This window comes from Pinus tabuliformis, chromosome 6, assembly GCF_031772625.1.
Source record: "Pinus tabuliformis cultivar Carrire ecotype Pingquan chromosome 6, CPIR1, whole genome shotgun sequence".
NCBI classification, from domain to species: domain Eukaryota; kingdom Viridiplantae; phylum Streptophyta; class Pinopsida; order Pinales; family Pinaceae; genus Pinus; species Pinus tabuliformis.
The window spans coordinates 851817900-851839365 of NC_142292.1; the positions used below are offsets into that span (position 1 = coordinate 851817900).

The window sequence follows — 21466 nt, forward strand, 5'->3', positions numbered from 1 at the left end:
CCAAGCATGAAACCCATGCTTTAATAAGTCACAATAATAATAATAAAAAATCTTTTCTTTATTCTTTTGACAAGTACATTACATGATGACTCACGTACATTAATGAAGACCGAACATAGTTACATTTTCCAACAACAAGGTGTCCATGACTCCATAGTGTAATTCAAGAGTAGCGAAGCTAGACGAGGTGTTAATGCGCACTAGTCAAATAAGGAGTCTCTCTTGGTTAAATAGCAATGAAATACACAAGAAGCCACACACTTTAGGATGTGGAGGTTTGCTTGAGTGTGAGTAACAATAGAAGTGGAGTTAAGGAGGGAATGGAGAGAGACAGGCTTATATGATAGAGTTAAACTGGTGAGGAACTAGGATAAGGCGGGGAGAGAGATTAGCCATGCACACTTATGGAGTGAGAGAACATTCACATTAAGTGACCATGAACAGTTAGTAAGAGAAATTAATCTGCACTAGTCTCACTCCATTGGTTGAGAGACAATGAGAGACAAGGCTCTATAGGGCTGCATTAGTTAATAAAACTACTGAAAAAGATGAATGCATCAGACTTGGCAGATGACATGCATACTTACTCTTGTTTATTTCTCTTGGTATGTTTTTTGGCATTCAACATTCTTTGCACCTGCCTGATGACTCCAAACCTAGCATTGTGTACATTGAGGTTCTCTATATAGATGATATTTTCCAAAATTTCAACTGGTTCGAGTATCTAATGAATGGTTGAATATTTGTGCAGGCTTGCCCTTTGCTCTTTCAGTGTCGTCTTTTCTATAATGGCTATGCAGTCAAAGGAACATTTCTTGTTAACAGAAGAGTGAGTCTCTTTCATGCAATAATCTTTCTCATGTCTTTAGGGTCATTGTTTTATCCCTTCCAGAGAAGAAATTGTGTTGTATACTCTTTTTGGTAGATAAATTGTTTGTTAAGTGCTTTTAAAAAAAATAAAGATATGTTTGTATTTTTGTCTGAAGCCAAAGTAATTGTTTGAAGTGAATATGCACACAAGTAAAGGTCCTATAGAAGAAGATTGCATATATAAGAAGCGGTTTTCCAACTGATTCAAATGATTCTTTCAGCTGGAAGTGACTATGAGTATGGGAATAATTTTTGTTACTATGTACTACTCAATAGTCACTATTCCAACCTCCATATTTCTCAAGCTATACCCTTTTTAAATAAAGTTCCTGACATTGGTGCTTGAATGTTTCGCTTGCTGCTATGCTGACGTTGCTTCTTCATTCTGATTTGAGATTAACACATCACAACTGACTTAATTAGATAAACACATTGTATTTATTCTGGCAACATGAAAGGCATATCCCAAAATCTGAATGTCTTTATCGAATGGTTGTGGTTATGAATGCCACTGGACTGTAAAAGTTGTGTGTACTTTGCAGAGTTTAGAGGAGCACATTCAGGGACTGGTTCTGTTGTATCATCTGTGGAGGTTATGTTCACTGGGTGTTCACGACACTAAATTGTCTGAAGAAGAATACAAGTAGAATCTCAATTAAGAAGATATAAGGAAAAAAGTTGTGAAATTCACACATTGTGTGAGATGAATTAACAATAAATAAAGACCTTAGTTGTTAGCATTTTAATCTTTGCATTGTACATTTCTTATGATTGTTTATAGGATTGGTGATGTGCATAGTCCTACTGTAGGCTAGGTACCGAATGCACTTCAGTCACCTGCCTGACGTTTTGGTATGCTGGTTTTTATGTGTAAGAGTCCTTCGTAGACTATATTGAAAACTCCCGGAATATGTATTCAAGTTGTCCTTGTTTGGATCTGTATTACTTGTGAAGCTTGGTGCAGATATTGAATTTGGATAATTGAAGAAACACAACTTGGCCAAACCAAGTATAATATATATCTCTATTTTGCATGCTGAAGATGAATTTATAAATGGCAGTCCATTTGTGTCTTCAAATTTGGATATCTCGTGTTTTGATAAATGGCACTGGTAGTATGTTTGGGACTGGGAGACAGCTGTTTTTACTTCTCAGTAATACTATAGTTGATGTTAGTTTGGGCCTGTTAAACTCATGTAACTGGAACACAGGGTAAGATAAGATGTGAGATACGTATTATTAACATGATATAAATATAAATACAACATTTTTCTGATATGTTTCCATATAAATACAACATGTTTGGAATATGTTCTAATTCCATATGTCATATTTAACGTAATTTGCAGCCACTCTCTAGGGCTGATGTCTAGGGTTGCTGTTATATGCCCTTTTACCTCACAAAATTTGTTGTAATTAAGTCTCTGTTTCAGTCTGGTCTATTGCTGCAATTTATCTTTTTACAGGTGTGTAATTTATTGATTGTTTGTGTTTACTAAGGTGATAGTGGTGGCTGTTCCATGTTACTCGTTGTCTTATTAACTTAGGTAGGCTTTGCACTAAGGTGCAAGATATTGCTGTAACAGGAACAAAAAATGAAGTTGACCTCAATGGAAGGGAATGAATTTCAGGATGCAAGGAAATAAAAATAGGTTGCAAGGAGTCTCATCTATGTTATTGGTACCATACCAGATATTTGATTTGTAGCTGGGATTCTTTCCAAGTTCATGCAACATCTTGTGAAGGACATGGGTGTGTTGCAAACAGAGTTATAAAGTACTTGAGAGGAGCATAAGGCTTTGGGCTCAATTAATTTGAGGTGGATGACTCAAAACTAGTTAGGCATTCAGATTTAGACTTTGATGGGGATAAGGAGAATAGAGTGTCCACTCTAGGCTATCTCATGACGCTTAGATTAACAACTATCTCTTGGAGATATCAAAAACTATTTGTTCTAGCAAATTACACTACAGAGGCAATGTATGTGATTGCTACAAAGGTAACAAAGGAGACTGTGTGGCTCAGGAAGGTACTAGAAAATTTGCAAGAGAAACATGTGAATGGTATTGAGAGTACTTCTACAATCAAGGTGGCCAAGAATCCTAGATTCCATGATCGAAGAAAGCACATCAACATGAAGTACCATTTGATTCAACATTATGTAGAGGCCAAGACCATTTAGTTGATACATTGTTACACAATTGAGCAAATTGCAGACATATTAACAAAAGTGCTTGGAAGAGAAAGTTCGAAAAGTTTAGGAAGATGCTTGGATATGTTACCCACCATTTTGTGGGTGATATCCCTAGGAGAATTTTTTTCTTCTCCACGATGGTCCTCAGCCAGTAGCCAACAGCCCTTTGCAGCCACTAGCTAGCTCACTGTGCCATTTTTCTGCCATGTGGTCCCTCGCCCATCTGCCATGATCGTATGTTTGAAGGTGGGCCTCCCGAACCTAAAGATATGTCTTATCATTCGCTAATTGATTATTGTAGTTTTCTTATCATGGACACTTCTGGGCATGGATTAATGGGGGGATTCGGCGGAAAGAATGGGCTAGGTTTGTGCTCTTGTCCCCTAGACCCCTTTTGGATATTAACCTTGAATTCTAGTCCCGTGGGATCTCTTTTACTGACCATTTGGCTTTAGGGATGGTATTTCACGGGAAACCCTGATTTTGATTGTGTGGTCCCGCTTCCTTATCCACATACATTACCCCTTTCCCCTCATTATTACCCCATTCATCATTTCTCCCACCTGGGTCCACATTCCTCCACTGGGTCCACATAGGGCTAGCTCACCCCTCCCCCTTGCCCACACCTTGGGTTAGACGTGGAATGATGTCTAGAGGTTGATGCAGCTAAAAAGAAAGATAAAAGCATATTTTGCCACATTCAATAGGAAAATGTACCATAAAATGCAAAAGATGGCCAGGACAAATTCATTTAGCACGTGGGCAAAAGCCAATACATGAGCTCCAACCTCCACCCCATCATCCTGGCCATCACCCTGGTTCCTACAAGTCCTATGAGCCTCCTTCATCAAATAGGAACCCATGATTGTCCCAACCCCTGGTGGGCAATGAACCGCCCCACCTTAAAAGGTGGTATCCACTATTACATTTCAAGCATCACGCTCTTACTCCTTGAGCCTCGAGCAGTTAATCAAAGAAAAATCATAAAAAGGCAAAAGACATATAAAGAAGGGTGGAAAAATCACGGTTGGGGCACCTCATGTACCACGATTGCTCCCTCCTATGCATTATAAACCCAAATGTGGGCTTCCCTTTTATTAGCTACCCTTGCACCCCAGCATGTGGCTCAGGGCTGCCCCTTCTCATCCCTACTCCATTCACCTTTCTATCACATACCACCCCCTTTTAAAAGATGTACCTTGAACATGTTATCTCCTTTAGAAGTAGAAACCACCTAATAGGATACTTGGTTAACTCCACTTGGAGTTTGGGAGACATTGGCACATCTCGAAGCCCATTATGGAAGGGCACGCCATTATGAAGTCCCCACCTGTGGTCAATGGTTAGTAAGCTCATTTACTCTATTTCTCTAATTACTTGTTGTACTGGAAGGCTAGGGGATGCATTGGATCTTATGTAGTATTGCAGATGGTCTCCATCTTGGGGTTGGTCTCCCTATACAATATCCTAACCCTCCAGAAGGCTACATTGGCATATGTATTATGTAGGGTGTGCATTGAGAGCCATGAGCCTCCATAGTAGTAGAGATACTCCATGGATCCCCCAGGATTTTCAAAGATTGCTTGAGATTCACCTATTGAACGAGGAAGATGCACCTGGTTCACCTTTGCCCAGTTGGCCCCATAGATGTACCATGCATTTGGCAGTTGACCTAGGACTTGTAGGATGTTGTGGCATCACCTACACCATCATTAGAGCCCTTACAGATGGTCTACAGGCATCTTCGACTCATTTGGAGACCCATGAGTTTATTATTGTGTTTCCACACCCATTGGGAGCACCACGGGTTTATTGTTTGGAGAACAAGGGGCCACCCCCTTGTCTATCACTTTTGAGGGTCCTATTCTTCATTATGGCACCTATGGACCTCATCAGGCCTCTTGGAGGGCCCTACGACATGTACTATTTATCACTTGACCTCTTAAAAGGCTAATTATTTCATTTGTGAGCTAGTTTGGTGGGCTTGTCACCAAAAGTTAGGTCATGAGCACATTAATTTATTTTTGGGGCTTATGTAGGCCTAGCAGACTAATTTGAACTCCTCATTAGTGTATAAATACAAGTGAGATGAGCTCATTTGATCATCATTACCTTGGATTGGATCTCTTCTCTCTCTTGAGAGTTTCACACTTTTTCTTGGAGGATGAATTGTGTAAGAACCGATAAATAGATGTACAGCAAACAATAAGGGATTTAAAGCATGAACCTGTAACATTTTCAACAGAAACCTGACAAAATCAATTAACGGGACTGTTGAGGTACCTACCTGGTACTCCTGCAGTTGAAGATGCCTCCGGCTACGTTGCTCCAGTTACTGAGAGACCGAATCCTCCCAGCCAGACTGAGCAGAGCCTGGCTGCTCAATCCAGTAAGCTTCTTAACAGAAGCTGACTGTCCCCCGTGCCCAGAACCTCAGAACTCTCAAGCTCTTCTAATCGCTGATTCCCCTTCTCCTTCCGAATTCTTCCCTCTGGTTTTTTGTCCCCTGCTCAATCCCTGTCCTGCGGTCTTTATCCTCTGGTTTGGCGGTGGCCGCCCTTCCATCTACAGCCACCGCTCACCCTGCTGATGACAGACCGGTGCCCACATATCGCCTCCTGGTCCTCCCTCAGGTCGTGAATGAATCTCCTTTATGTTTTTAAACCATAGGTGTTTATTAATTATTCCTTTTTTAATATAACCAATACATGGTGTATATATGTATCACTAAAACATTATAACGTATCTTTATAACTTTATAACGTATCATTATAACTTTATAACATTAAAACATATCACATTTTTTTTATATATATTTGTTTTAAATATAACATTATAAACTTTATACTTGGATCTTTTTTTAATTAATTATTTATATTAATATTTAATCTTTATTTTATTAATTTATTAATATAACTTTATCAATAATCTGGAACATATATTATATATATATAGTCCTCTTTTAAGATCTACCCATACATTACGCAATATTGATGAATGAGTAGAACTTCTATTCTAAGAAGTTCTACTCATAATCAATTTAGCACTTATAATCAATTTAGTATAAAGTACTAGTGCGGTGTATGCGACACATGCATATGTAGCTATCATATGCATGTACCGTATACCTGCTATTATGCTTGCGTTCTTTGTATTTATAGATGGGTCGTTACATACACTCCCCCTTCAGAAAACTTCGTCCCGAAGTTAGAGTTTATATCTTATCTGATTACATATAATAGTAATTAGTACACCCTTCTTAGGTTTTAAATTTTTTATTTTATTATAAAGAGACTATAAAATTAGAGTTTTAGGTTTATGATTTTAATGGTCATGCCTTGCCCTATCCAGGTTCCCAAGCTATTCTAAAATCATCCTATCCTTCCTAATTTCTTCCGCTCCCATCCTATCTGTCCTCTACTGGAGTATGCCACGGTGTCAGTTTTACTGACCTAACCATTCATAAACTCTAAGGTGACAGCGTCGGTTATACCGACCTGATTCCCAGTAGGCATCCGACAGTCATCATCGCACGTCTAGGGGAGTGTGATTCGCACAGTCCTCCCATGACTCCAGGGTTCGGAGGATAAATGGTGGGCAACACCTCCACCCCTCCCAGTAGAATTAGGGCTAATACCCTATCATAGAATCACTTTGAGCTTTAATTGTTCTGAGGTTCTATCATCACGTGGTCATCCCGGTAACTGTTTATTATCTGCAATCATACACTTATCCATGCATTCGTAAAATGTGCATCAGCATATTCAAAATAACTCATGTATTATTCACATATGTCACTACAGTATAACATATTTTGCCATATTCCATGCATGTCGTTTGACTTTCATTTAAAATGTAATTATTCCCTGATTTCTATTCCATTGATCATATTGACATGTATAAATAAAATAGATTTATAATATCTTAATTTCTATCAGAAGTAAAATCATTTAAGTGCCTTAAACTTTACTTTGACAACTATAATTTAGTAAGATCAACAACATATATCGTTTTGGTATCCATGTACCAGCAGAAGTTAAACATATATTATGTCACAAAATTTCATGTTTATATATAATCATTCAAAATGGTTCTGAGTCTCTGATTGCAGTGAAGTAAATATATACTAAACATAGTTTAAAGTTCTTCAAAATTGACATAGATTAGGGTATCTTTGACATATGTCCTCTGTATTTTCCCAAGTAGCTGATCCAAGACTATATTTGTCCCATTGGACCTTAACTTGGTCCACCAGGCGATTCCTGTGCTGTCGAACCTTACGTTCTAGTATACGTAATGGTTCGACCGATACGACTCCCTTGTCCGATACCTGAAGATTCCACTACAGTGGGTTGATGCGCTGCTTGGTCGTTGCTGACTACTGCATGAATTCTATGATTACCTTGATTGTTTGATATTGGTCCCTTTCCAGTCCTATGCAATATATTCGACGAAGCTTCTGGACAATCACGTTGAAAATGCGGTCCCCCACATCCCCAACAATTAAGCTGCGTTGATCCTCTTGAATCAGGACGTGAATTTCTAGAGAACGAGCTTCGTCCTCTCATGTTGATTCCTCTCGAATTTCTTCCTCTACTGGCAGTCCCTCGAGATGTCCATGGACTGGTGTTTGATGATTCCACGGCTATAGTGTTTACTACCATGGGAGCTCTTGTTCCTATATTTCTTGGGGTAAACCTGTTACCGTAAGGTGGCCTCGAGCTACCTCCTCTGAAGAAGTTTCGGGGAGTCTTTCCTGGAAATCCTGATTGTAAAGGTTCTGCTGGCCCTATATCTTTTTTGATTCCAAGGTGCTCTTCTGCATAACGACCACATTCAACCGCCTCAGCTACTGATGATGGTTTCCACATGCTTACCAAGGCTCTGATGCGAGGATTTAACCCAAATATGAAGCATTCAGCTTGACGTTCATCAGAATCTAAGTAGTGAATGTATTTTACAAGCTCCATAAACCTTATCTCGTACTCTTCCACTGTTTTATTTCCTTGAATTAATGTATGAAAGGCTCTGGCTTGCTGTTGTTGAAAGTATGGAGGTAAATACTTTGCGCGGAACCTTTCCTCAAATAGTTCCCAAGGGACATTATCCGATGTAAGGTGCAGCTGCTTTTCCAGATTTCCCCACCAAATCAAGGCACTTTCCTTTAATTGAAATACAACAATTTTTGTTTTTGCCAAAGAAGAATATTCTCTTAATCTAAAGCATCTGTTCGTTCCTTCTAACCATGCTTCAGCGCGTTCACCTGCTCGACCTCCTGAGAATTCTGGGAGTCTAATTTTCTGAAGCTCCCTAGAAATGTCTTCTTTTGATCTTTTGGGCTCAAAATTCTTTGGTTCCGCTGAACTGGTAGCTAAAGGTTGAAATTCCTCTTTGGTCTTAGCCTTAGTTGATTCTTTTAATGTCTCCAATAAGGCTTCCAATGAGTTCATTATCACGGTCAACTCTGGTGCTGGGGCGATTGATGTTGATAATGGTCTTGGTGGTGACGATGGTGATGGTGGTGGCGATGGGGATGATGATGGCGACGGTGGCGGCATTAATGGCGGTGATGCTGCTCGATCACGTTGTCATCGCTCATATGTCCTTACCATTGTAATGTTTCCTATATACATAATAAAATTCTATAAAAATTTTGAGGTAGACAATCGAATTTAACATATAATTTTCTTTTGCAACTTCACATTCATAAACGGGTATAGTTTTTGCTATTTTTATCTGCTAGGCAGATCTTACTGGTACCGAGGTCAAGGAGGGTGGTCTCGCGACCTCCTTGTCCTAATGCAGGGTATTCTATCCTAATATGAAATAATGCAGAAGTGTATGGTCATTAGCTCCTAAGGTAGATCATCTAAAATTTATTACTAAATAACATTCACAAAATGAAAATGTTAAATGCCTCGTTATAATGAACATCGGCAACATACCCATCACACCTCAAACTAGCTATTACCTTTAAAGGACATACATATTTATATTTTTGAATATATTACTTAGATATGGATTAAACCTATAATATATATAAATGAAGGATTGTTCTGGTTCCATATCAGTTTGACCTTTAGCCGAGAAATTTACCATAGACATGTCATGATTAAAATCTAGAAGAGATACAGTTCAGCAGTCTACCATACCATAAATGTAGGTTGGGGTCAAACTGAAGGGTAAATTCAGATCAATAGTCAAATTGTACATAAAATGTAGGTCAGTGGCCTATATATTGCAATTGATCAGGCAAGGTAGAAAAATGGTTCTTTTAATGTTTCTACAGTATCCTACTTTGAAATTCGAGTGACCGAGGACAAAAGGCACTATTACCAAGTATATAGATCCTAAACATTCTTGTCAATATGCAGAGGAGGATGCAGTGTTGAGAGGGTTTCACATAATGAAAATTTGCAATCAGGCTTTACTTCAGACAGCTCTAGGACTTGCACATTTGTATATGCTTCACAGAATGATCCTAAAATTTTATAAGAGTGGTCAGACCTCAGCCAATACAGTAGAAGAGAGACATGGAGCAACTATTATGTAACCAAATCACGTTAAGTTTTAGAATTTTCTAAATGTAAAACAGAAGATCAATTTATTTATGATGAATATGGCAAATGGCTAGTACATAACAAGATATTTTAACAGTAAAGACAATTTTCATACCAAACTAAAAATGCGGATGGCTACTAATATATCTGATCTCCAATAAATCAGTCTGCAGTGCCACATTTCGATCATTGAATAAGCATGGAATAGGGAAACACAGGGTACCCGAAGCATCCAGAGTTTAGAACCCGCCAGAGACCAAGTGCCATAGCTCTGTAGTCACCATACACACCCTCCATGGGCTGGTTCATGGCCTCCGATCCTAATCCTGCAAACCTTGCCTATGAAACCCTAGCACATACGCACTTCATTTTTCTACCAAAATTCTTGAATCCATTGACGACCTTGACAATACTTTGTATCAATGTGGAAAAAGTCGAAGTCGGGATTAATTCGGCAAGGGTCCAAAAGTTGAAAAACTCGGCAAAGTCGGGAGTTTTTCGAAAAAGTCGGCAAAAAGTCGGCAAAATTAAAAAAATACAAAAATATTCATTTTTATAAAAATCCGGACTTTTTCAATAAAATCCCGACTTTTTCAATAAAATCCCGATTTTTTCAATAAAATCCCGATTTTTTCAAAGAAAAAAAAATCATTAAAGAAACTACCACGATTTTTTGGAAAAAGTCCCGATTTAATCCCGACTTTTTCGATTTAATCCCGATTTTTTCGTTTCTTAAAAAGTCGGCAAAAAATCGGCCGATTTAATCCTTTTCTTGAAAAAATCGCGTTTTGGGGAATAAATCCCGATTTTATCGGGACTTTTTCCACACTGCTTTGTATCAAACTGTTGAATTAAAAGTGAATCTAGATAGAGCAATAATGTTAGAAATATGCTGTGAGTTAAATGTATATATATATATATATATATATTTTTTATAATGTTGGACACATATGTTGAGGTATCATTTGATGTTTCATGTTGTTGTTTAAGATCAAATTTAGTAGATAAGAGTTGTCCATTTCTCTAGTATGTCATACCATTGACAGTGATTCTAATATGATATTTGTTTAAGAAAATCTTCCTGTTTAGTTAAAAGCCATTAGTTTAGCACAATGACATTTTATGGAATTATAATGTACAATTGAAGAAGAGTTGCATCTTAGCGTTTTTCTATTGAGATATTTTGGCAAATATTCACTTTTGGTTATGTGCTAGCCCACTATGTGGGTAGGTGAGGCCCCCTAGAGGCTGACTTGTGGTAGTTGCAGGTTGTCATAATGAATATTGTATTTTATTATATTTTGTAGTAAGGTTGATGTAGTCTCCTTCTTGGAATTAGTTGTAACATACTCAGCCCCATAAAGCCTAATTAAGGATGCTAGATATTTGGATCTGACCTCCAAGGTTACTTTATGAAGATGGTGTTTGTCAAATTTCTGCTTCCTTCAACCTCCTCAAAAGTCATTTCTCAGACCACCATTGTCTTTTACTCTTTGAGAGCTTTCTAATGACATAATTTCAGTTCAATTGAAGCTCTGGACACGAAATTTTTCCCATTTATCTACACCCAAGTGATACATCAACATCAACACCATGCCATGTGGCAGTCATTGTCCATGTGTCACCACCCCATAGGTCACATCCTCAGCCATGCTGCATCCATTGCCACCTCTGCACTACTGTGCATTTTGATCAATGTCATTCCATACCATGACATCTCGCCACATCGTTAATTATGCTAGCATGCCATGTTAGAACTTGCCACATCAACATGCTACGTCTAAACCTTATCGGGCTTTGTTATGGTCGAGAGGGAACCCCAATAGTTGGTGTCTTGATTTGTTGATACTTTACCTCCTGATAGCCTGATATCTCGAAAGTTGATAATTGATAGGCCGATACTCGATAACATATAGACTGTAGTTACTTGACGAGAACTTCTCCATTATCGAGATCTGATAGTATCGGGGTTTAGCGGTGGCTACTATTTGAAGTGTTATCGTGATACTGATAGCCCGATACCTTGAGAGTCGATACTCCAACATTTGATAACCGAAGGCCAATACACATGGTTAGATGATAGGAAACTCTTTGTTAGTCAATGGATGTTGATTGGACCCGTGACGTGCCAATTGCTAACGCCACACCTTACCAATAAGCCAAGAGCAGTGGAACCTGAAAATGTCTTTAAAGTTGTTTATGTCAAAATGTGTCTAAATAAGTCTTCCTCTACTATAGAACTGACCTTGAACTGACCTTTACCTTCTCTACTCTCAACTTGTCCTCAATAAACTGATGCTTCTACCCTTGATTTTCTCTATTGTAGATGGAGCCTCTTCACAAGGGAATTTAAATCTGATCAACGACTTTATAGCATATTAATCTTGATCATAGCAAAACTTTTGGAGACAATCTGAAATAGTCCACATTAACAATAAGGTTTGCTAAGAGTAACCCAAAGAAACTGAGGCTGCCACAAAAGTGCAATGAATAACAATCTAGAGACTTCAAAGACAATTATTAGGCCTCACTTATATCTGCCTATAATACTTCCTCTGAAGGATACAAATCTGGGCTTATAACAGTTGCTTTACAGTGTCAAAACCCCAAAGATTTCACCACAAATTTGTTATAGATCAATTGCTTTACATTTTATACTACTGTAAGAACCCTCAAAGTGCCAGAATGAAACACAATGATGTATGCCCTCACAACAGTCAAAATCCACCACATAAGTCATACAAACAGGATGTAACAAGTCTTACCAATAATGTTGAGTCAAGCTTGTATCAGGTTCTGCCATTGAAAGAAGATTTTATGCATAAAGCATGTCATTATCATTCACAGGAATTAGGCTGAACTCTAATCAAATGAGCTAATGAGAACACACCTCAGATGAGCTCAAATGGATACCTCAAAAGGTCACAATGAAGATGCATATGCTACTCGCATAAGGTCTCAGATATCTCAGGGAATATTGCATCGTTTTGCTCAGCCAAAAACCCTCCAACTGTCTGCAAATACCCACAGAAATCAACGATGGCAAATCATCTTCATGCTTAGAAAAACATGGTCTCTCATGGCCTCAGAAAATGGCCAAAATACTTCATGGAACTGCCTTCAAACAGCCAACAGATAAAACAAAAATGCCTTAGCGAATTCAGTCTTCAAGAGATGTTTACAGGTGGATTCCAGTTTAGCTCAAAATGTATGCGGATTCAATGATCCATTCATTCAATGATACCTATTTCCCTGAATAGGGCAGTGAATGATGGATTTAAGGTTGATAAACAGACCCATCTTATACCTGTTCTGGCAACAGCTGTCAAGTAAATTCATATCACAGAAGAATGGAATTTTTGTATCAGATTGAGAGGTGCTATGATGTCAGTGGTTTGCAAAGAGTACTCAACTCGTTGATAAATCTGGCATTTTGAATGGTCTTGTATACTAAGCCTTTGTTTTCATATGCAAATAACTGAATTCTATTTGATAGATCTTTGGCGGAAGAATTCACAGCCACATCTTATTCCTGAAAGAACTTTATAAAAAAATCTCAAGCTTGTGGCTCCTTTTTAATGGACGGTAATTTAAAAATAATCACACTAGAGCCCCTAAAATGCCACTGTCAGCTAACTCTCGTACATTCAAGCAGTGGGCCAAAAACCTTGGTTTCTGGAAATGAACCGCTGTGAAAATATATATCCACTCTATGGAGACAGTAAACACAGGCCCTAAAGGTATCTTTTCACTAAGAGGAAATGTAACTCATTGAAATCAATATCAATTATTCTCGCTGAGCACTGGCAACCAAGAATGTAATGCATGTGGTTAAGCCCAGGATGACGCTGTCATAGTTATGCCGCCATTTGATAGGTTATGTTACATGAAATGGCATGCGACGCTCTAAACAGATAATTTGTCATTGAAAAATCAAGTGCGCCGCCTTCAAGCATTCTGATGGGCTTCAAATTGCCATGAGAGAGTCACCAAACAGAAATGTCATGCGAGTGACATCAAACAGAAATGCCACGCAAGTGCATATGTAGCATAAGACTTGTGACATATGCGAGGGAATAGACTTATGACAAAACCCTTGTAGCGGATGCGAGAGTGTATGCTGGTAACGAAAGTCCTGTAGCAAGATCAAAGTATAGTCCTATAACATTGTGAGCTGCATGACTGTGATGAAGAACTGCAGCCAAACCAAGATCCCCAATCTTCACTTCTCCCAGATTTCCATTGACAAATATGTTATCACATTTGAGGTCTCGGTGAATAATGGGTGGGTCATGGCTGTGCAGATAAAGCAGCCCACGCAAGATTTGACGGCCCAATTTTTATAGCTCTGATGTCCACACGCTTGTGTTTCTGCCGATATTCTTTAAGCGTTCCAGATGTGAACATCGCTGTGATGAAATTGATGTTTTGCTTTTCCGTATCTACCCATGAAGTGGAGAACTTCATAATGTTTTTGTGCTTTAAAGTCCTAAGCAAATGCACTTCACAGTACAATCTCTCCAAATCATCGGGTGTCCGGAGAACATCAGTAAGCTTGACTTGATTCCAAGCTACCTCCATTCCATCTATTTCATCAAAAGCCTTGTAGGCAATCTTGGAAGCTCCCTTTCCATTATATCTGCCGTAGCAACCAGTGGGATCCATTACCACAAACGAACAATCGACATGCCCAACATATTTTCTGTACTCCAGCATGTTTGCGAACCGAACTTTCACCTAAACAAATTCCAAAGCTTGTCCACAAACAGGCCGCGGAGAGCTAGGTTTTAATAATACACAACTGAAAAAACTATATCCGTGGTTTCCCTTTGTGGTTTTTGTAGGAAAACAGTCCAAATAGAACCCAAAAAAGCCTGGAGAAGTCAATCCTGAGCAAAATCCAGTTCATCCTGACGACAATACACACCGAAAAGCCCACAAATTTCCTATGGAGAAACCCTAAATCCTTCCCAAAACTACCCCTGCGACTCATCAATAAAATCTCAATACTACTTTGTTCAATAAGAGATAGAAAACTGTGTACTACAAGACCGGCTGTTCAACATCGATACAAATACTGGAGGAAAAAAAGAGTTTTAATGCCAATGTGTATTCGACGAGCATCAATGCTGGATCAGGCCAGAGCCTTTGGAAAAGCTTGCGCGACTGCCTGAGAGCCAATTCGGTGGAGCGGATTGCTCTATTAATTGCGCTAAATATAGCAGGATTTCACAGAGAAATGAAAATGCACGCCAGAATCTCGACGGTGGAAAAGTGCAGGTGGCACAAGGAAGGGTACGAGCCACACGGTGAGGGGACCGGAAGTGACGGTTGGGAATTTTGTGGAATAGTCACAGAGATAGGCAGACTACCGCAGTTTCCACAAACAGAATTGCAGCAATGACACTGTCATGTGGTTGCAAAAGTTTTAACCCACAAAAAATTACACGAGCGTAGGGCTTATGAGGTCGAAAGGGTTTGAACAACGCCTCTGATACCATATGTAAGAACCGATAAACAGATGAACAACAAACAATAAGGGATATAAAGCATGAACCTATAACATTTTCAACAGAAACTTGACAAAATCAATTAACGGGATTGTTGAGGTACCTACTTGTACTCCTGCAGTTGAAGATGCCTCCGGCTACACTGCTCCAGTTACCGAGAGACCGAATCCTCCCAGCCAGACTGAGCAGAGCCTGGCTGCTCAATCCAATAAGCTTCTTAACAGAAGCTGACTGTCCCCCGTGCCCAGAATCTTAGAACTCTCAAGCTCTTCCAATGGCTGATTCCCCTTCTCCTTCCGAATTCTTCCCTCTGGTTTTTCGTCCCCTGCTCAATCCCTGTCCTGCGGTCTTTATCCTCTGGTTTGGCGGTGGCCGCCCTTCCATCTGCAGCCACCGCTCACCCTGCTGATGACAGACCCGCGCCCACGTATCCCCTCCTGGTCCTCTCTCAGGTCGTGAATGAATCCCCTTTATGTTTTTAAACCATAGGTGTTTATTAATTATTCCTTTTTTAATATAACCAATACATGGTGTATACATGTATCATTAAAACATTATAACGTATCTTTATAACTTAATAACGTATCATTATAACTTTATAACATTAAAACATATCACATTGTTTTTATATATATATGCTTTTTTAAATATAACATTATAAACTTTATACTTGGATCTTTTTTTAATTAATTATTTATATTAATATTTAACCTTTATTTTATTAATTTATTAATATAACTTTATCAATAATCTAGAACATATATATTATATATATAGTGTCCTCTTTTCAGATCTACCCATACATTACGCAATATTGATGAATGAGTAGAAGTTAGAACTTTTATTCCAAGAAGTGTCATAGTATTTAGCACTTATAATCAATTTAGTATAAAGTACTAGTGCGGTGTATGCGACATATGCATATGTAGCTATCATATGCATGTACCGTATACTTGCTATTATGCTTGCGTTCTTTGTATTTATAGATGGGTTGTTACAAATTGGAGCTGTATGGGTGAATTTTGATGTTTGGATTTGGTTTATCTTGTCTTGGACTTCTCTATTGTCAAATTGTGGATGGTTGGATATGTTCTATTACATGTAAGTGCATGCTCTTAATGCTATTCTTGTTTTACTTTGTCTTATACATTAGATTGGGATTTTCACTATTTGTAGTGGTAATTGCTGCATGCATTTACTACGTAAATTGTGGAATTTTGTCTCTATATAACATCTCTCAATGTATGGGCCATGTAATTTGAATGAAATTTCCTAGGGATAATTCTATCAACGAATTCATCTTGATAAGCCATCACCTTTTGCAAGTCGAAGTATAAAAGCTGTAAGGTTGCTTCCCTTTGCCCTATAAGGGTAGCGAGGTAATCTAAATGCCTCCTTGACTAAGAAACAAAGTCCTCAGTCATATTTATCATAAACTCCATTCTCCCAAGGCTAAGGCGCTGATCTACCAAGAGGTGGTCACCCAAAATCAATTATTTTTCACCTTTTCCGAGGTCTAGCCATGTTGGGTCACCTAGGGCATCATTTTCTCAATAAAATAACCCTCCAAAAAGTTCGATCTCCTGGCCTCCCTTGCGTTGGTGTCTCCTTAAGTCCTCCTCCACTTTTGAAGCCATTCAAATGGCGGAGTTGTAAAAAAAGCCAAGCCTTATCTCTGAGATCGAACTTTGCCCTAGTATCCCCAAGGCTAGTGCCTCAACGATCAATTCAACACCTTTAAGTGCAAATCATTTCTTTGATCCTTCCCCATCCTTGTCTGGGTTAAGAACATCATTGGTTGCTAAATTCTTGCCCCTTGAATTAGGCTGGGTCCACTTGGTCCCGTGTGGTCGTGCACCTTTGAGAAGTAAAATCTCCTAGAACCATTCAGGAAGTCGAGTTCAATAAGGATTTTGGGATTGGGAAACTCCTTCATAAGGCATATTCCTCTAAACCTAACCCTCGAGTCCTCATCTCCTTCTCCTAGAAATTTTGTACCTTGATTGATAAGCAAGAAAGCCCTATTCTTAAAACCCCTTCTGGGAAAAGGATTATAAGTGTCACTTCATATCCATTGATTGATTCATCCTTCACAAGTGACCTTCGACATACCGGGTCTCCTCCTATCGGTGAAAGTCCGTAAAGAGTAGGGAGTCTTAGCTGAGGTGACAATGGGTTAAGCCTCCATGCGTTGCCCTTTGACCTAGAAGCTGCCCTCTAGGAATCCCTCTTATGCCCCCTTCTAGTTTGAGCGGCAATAGAACATACAAAAACTCGTTCGAATTCATGGGGGGGGGTGTCGGATACCTAATCCTGGGGATTATGTTATTGTAAATATTATTGCAAATAGTTAATTAGAAGAAATGAGGAGACATCTAACTGAAGAGGAGCGATAATTCTTAGACATGTGGGAAGATGAAATGAAAGGTCATTTATGTATGTATGTATGTGACTCTCTTTGATAAAGTGCATGGAGTTATTCAATCCAAAGCTTGTTACCTTGGTCATTTTTGGGACTTAGTAAGCTTGTCTTAGCTAATCTTTTCTATGATTGCTTTAAACACTTATAAATCCATTTTCTCATCTTGCTCATATAAGATGAGAACAAGATACTCACCCTCCTATTTTTACAAAGTTTGCATTTAGGTGTTTCGGCATAAATTTGGTTTTCTTCTACATTGGATAATACTTGATCTAAATGATTAAGGTGCTCATTTCGTGGCTCTTTGTGGATGGGTATTGTTACCCACCAAAAGTGGGTAACCCATAGGAGAAAATTGTTCTCCATATTTGACAGCGAACCAGCCAACAACCCTACGATGGTTAGCACATAACATTATAGCAGAGTTCTCCAACCATTGCTCTGGTTATCTCTCTCTCCCTTCTAGGATTGTTCTTGAAGGAAGGTAGTTCATCTCTCGACAAGTAATTTAACCATTCCAACTATCATGTGCTTTCATTTAATGTTTTGGGCATATTGATATGAATCACGGGGCAAACGACATAATCGACAAATCTTGATTATATCATTGTTGCCACACTTCACTTGGGGGGTTATTCTTTGACTCTTGTCCAGTGGGACCTGTTGTCGCCTAAGTTGTACACCTCAGTGTGGGAAAAGTTTCCAGCCCCACAAGGTGTAGTCTTTATGGCGCTACACTCAGAGTAGGGGTTGTCACCTATTCCCTACTGACTCTGTTTATGCTCTCTCATAGGTAAGCTAATGGGTGTAATCCCTAAAAATGGAAATGCTAGGGAGAAACTTGTTGAAACAACAAGTCTAGGAGATCAAAAGGCAAGGTGATCATTGGCATTAACAGTGTTATTACCTTGAAAGGAAGGCAAATTCTCGATATCTTTCTCTAAAATGTCATGAGGATAACCCTACATGTTAGTAAAATTACAGAGGGAAAACAAGTTGTTCATGATGTCTTCTTGTTAATTTTAGGTATGTTCTATGCTAGAGCAATTTTTTTAAATTTTCATAGTTAGCAATCACATCAGCATTAAAGTAAACTGCAGATAGAACATAAATATAAATCGCAGAAGACAAGCCAAGACAAGAGGACACAAGATGTGGCGCTAGCTAGGGACAAACCCCACAATGTGGGGAAACCCTCGATCAATTCTTCTTTTATGTTCTTCAAAGTTCAGCAGAGAAAGTGAGAGAGATAGTACATTTACAATAGAAGTCAGCACTTTGACTTTTGATATCTACAGATATCAGATGAAGACATATTGCTTCAACTAATTCTCTAAGGTGACTTCTTCACCTATCATAGTGCTGCATCTTGTCCATTTGTTGCACCTTACCGTGTAGCACCATCATGCTGTATCATGCATCATCATGCTGCTCATGATTACTATGCTGCCCATACATCATGCTATCCATGCATCATGCTGCCCATTCATCATGCTGTCCAAGATCTCTTGCATCATGCTACCCATTCATCATGCTGCCCATTACGCTGCATCTTCTATCATGCAACCTTATTTATGCAACAATAAGTAGATCAACCTTAGTTGCTTGCTATGGCTTGCAACCTAGCAAAGCAGCTAGGCTATAGTTCCAGATACCTTCCAGCAGACCCATCTTAAACTATCCTTCTATTTTCATGCTGTCACCTACAACAATCCAATATTATGACAGCAGCTTGATCCTCAGACCTATCCTTGTTGCTGCGTATATATTCTCATGTATAGCAGTTCCATAGGTCCTCACCATGACAACGTTAGGCTGCACAATATTCAAACCCTTGTTTCATGACAGCCTTAGATTAGGGCTGTTCTGTACAGTGATTAGAACTTATTTATGACAGCGTATAGGTCTGCGTAAACCTTCACACTGCGTATTGGCTTGGCAGCTACAGGTCTCCTTTTAACTGCGGCCAGATCTCCTTGACATGACTGCGGCTTCTTCTTCCTCCATTGACTGCGTGAACAGGTCTGCGTTTAGGCTGCTACAGGTAGCGTATGAAGGCTTCTAGGACAACGTATCAATGTCTCCCTTGACTGCGTTTTAGGGCTGCTCCATTACTGCGGCCAGATCTCCTCTAACTGTGGCTCCATGCCTTGACAGCGGTTCCTTTTCATGACTGCATATAACTGCATCTAGGGCATCACATTGTTGTGCGTATAGTTGCTTCCCATTGCTAACGGATTAGGGCATCGTATGGTAGCTAGGGCATCATACTCTTTAGTATCTCTCCTTCTCCAAAAACCCAAGACGTGGAGAGGAGATCACCTAAAGAGTGTGTGTTAAAATGACTTCAAGTCCTTGCCAATTTATACTAAAATGTAGATGATGAATAGGCATGTCTATTGGGCTTCTGAGCCTACTCAAATTGTTGGTCGGCTTGATAATAATTCCATAATCAAAATAAATTCATATCTCCATAAATACTTATCGGAATCGGATGATTTTTAGATCAATCCTACACCTCTTGATGAGAGGGATCCAATAAAAATATCAGCTGCCATAAATAAGCTCACCCACATGGAGTTTGGCCCTAGTTGCCAATTTTAACACTTCTTGTGTTGGATCCTGAAAAAGCAGATGGATATCGAAGAGAGCTTCCTCTCCAAGATAAACGAGAAGTTTACTAAAAGTGAGCTTGTTTAATCGAACTCTGAAAGCCTTTTTAGGATCCGGAGTAGTCTTAACCAAGCTACCTAGATGCCTTCTAGTATACACTCTTGTAAGAGGAGGAATAAATGGAGTCGCCACTCAAACAAAAATCTCACTCCAAAGATCCACTATGCTCAAAACCAAAAGGTTAGTAAAAAGAAAACCCAAGAACTAAAGATAGTTTAGGAGGAAAATGTCAAAACACCGAGAACAAGAAACTTATCCCCAACCACGGTGCCATAAAATATTGTCGCCTACGATGTACACCTCAACATGGGAAAAGTTTCTATCGCCATAAGGCATAGACTTTATGGTGCAACGCTCAGAGTAGGGGTTGTCACCAATTCCCCACTCACTCAGTTTAAGCTCTCTCCTAGGCAAGCTAAGGGGGTAGTCCCTAAAGATGAAAATGCTAGGGGGGAACTTGTTGTTTCAACAAGTCTAGGAGATCAGGAGGCAAGGCAATCACTTCTCGTAGTAACTTGAAATTAGATTAGATGGCAAGTTAAATTATTAAATTGAGCAATGTATGGTAAGATAAACTTAATTAGATCAATATGGCACTTAAAATGAGACAGAAGAAATCAATGTCTTGATAACAATGCCCAAGTAAATCAAAGAACTTGTATAATGATATATAATGCCTCAAGCTATACAATAAGCAATGCTGCAAGGAGATGTTAGTACAAGAAAACAATAGATCAAAGTAATCAAATATGTGAGCAGTAATCTTAAAGGACAAATGGAAGGAAAAGAAACTTGTGCTTCCAAGTAAAGATGATACTCAAAATACAATAAGGTTTAAGAGACAAGTATAACAATGTAAAGCTTGTAATTATAGATTGAGTTCACAATTCAAATTATCAATGATCAAGTGATGAATGAATGCAAGATCTATCTAATGTGAGATGCAAGATGTTATGCTCTTGACCTGCGAGAAGATACTAGAATACCCAATATGCGAAGAAATAATACCTCGAACACAGAACAATAAGAAATAACAACAAATATTTTATTATTCAGAAAGGAAAGCAATGTTCACTTGCCTCTTCAAGGGGGCAACCTCCAATAGAGCTGGGCTCAATTACAAAATAAGACACGATGCTCCTCGAGGGGAGTCTCTATCCTTTATATAGGATTCATATATGCAATACCATGGTTGTTATTAATACCATCTATCTAATACCATGGCCCATTTGCAACT

At 38.9% G+C, this 21466-nt stretch overlaps 1 protein-coding gene across 1 annotated transcript in view; it reads left to right on the forward strand.

The window, feature by feature from the left end:
- Nucleotides 1-21466, forward strand: part of LOC149261567 (putative RNA-dependent RNA polymerase 5) — a 545994-nt gene that overhangs the window by 163217 nt on the left and 361311 nt on the right. The window contains exon 10 of the mRNA XM_089369718.1: nt 752-829. Coding sequence (XP_089225844.1) covers nt 752-829 — 78 coding nt within the window. The remainder of the gene's footprint in view (nt 1-751; nt 830-21466) is intronic.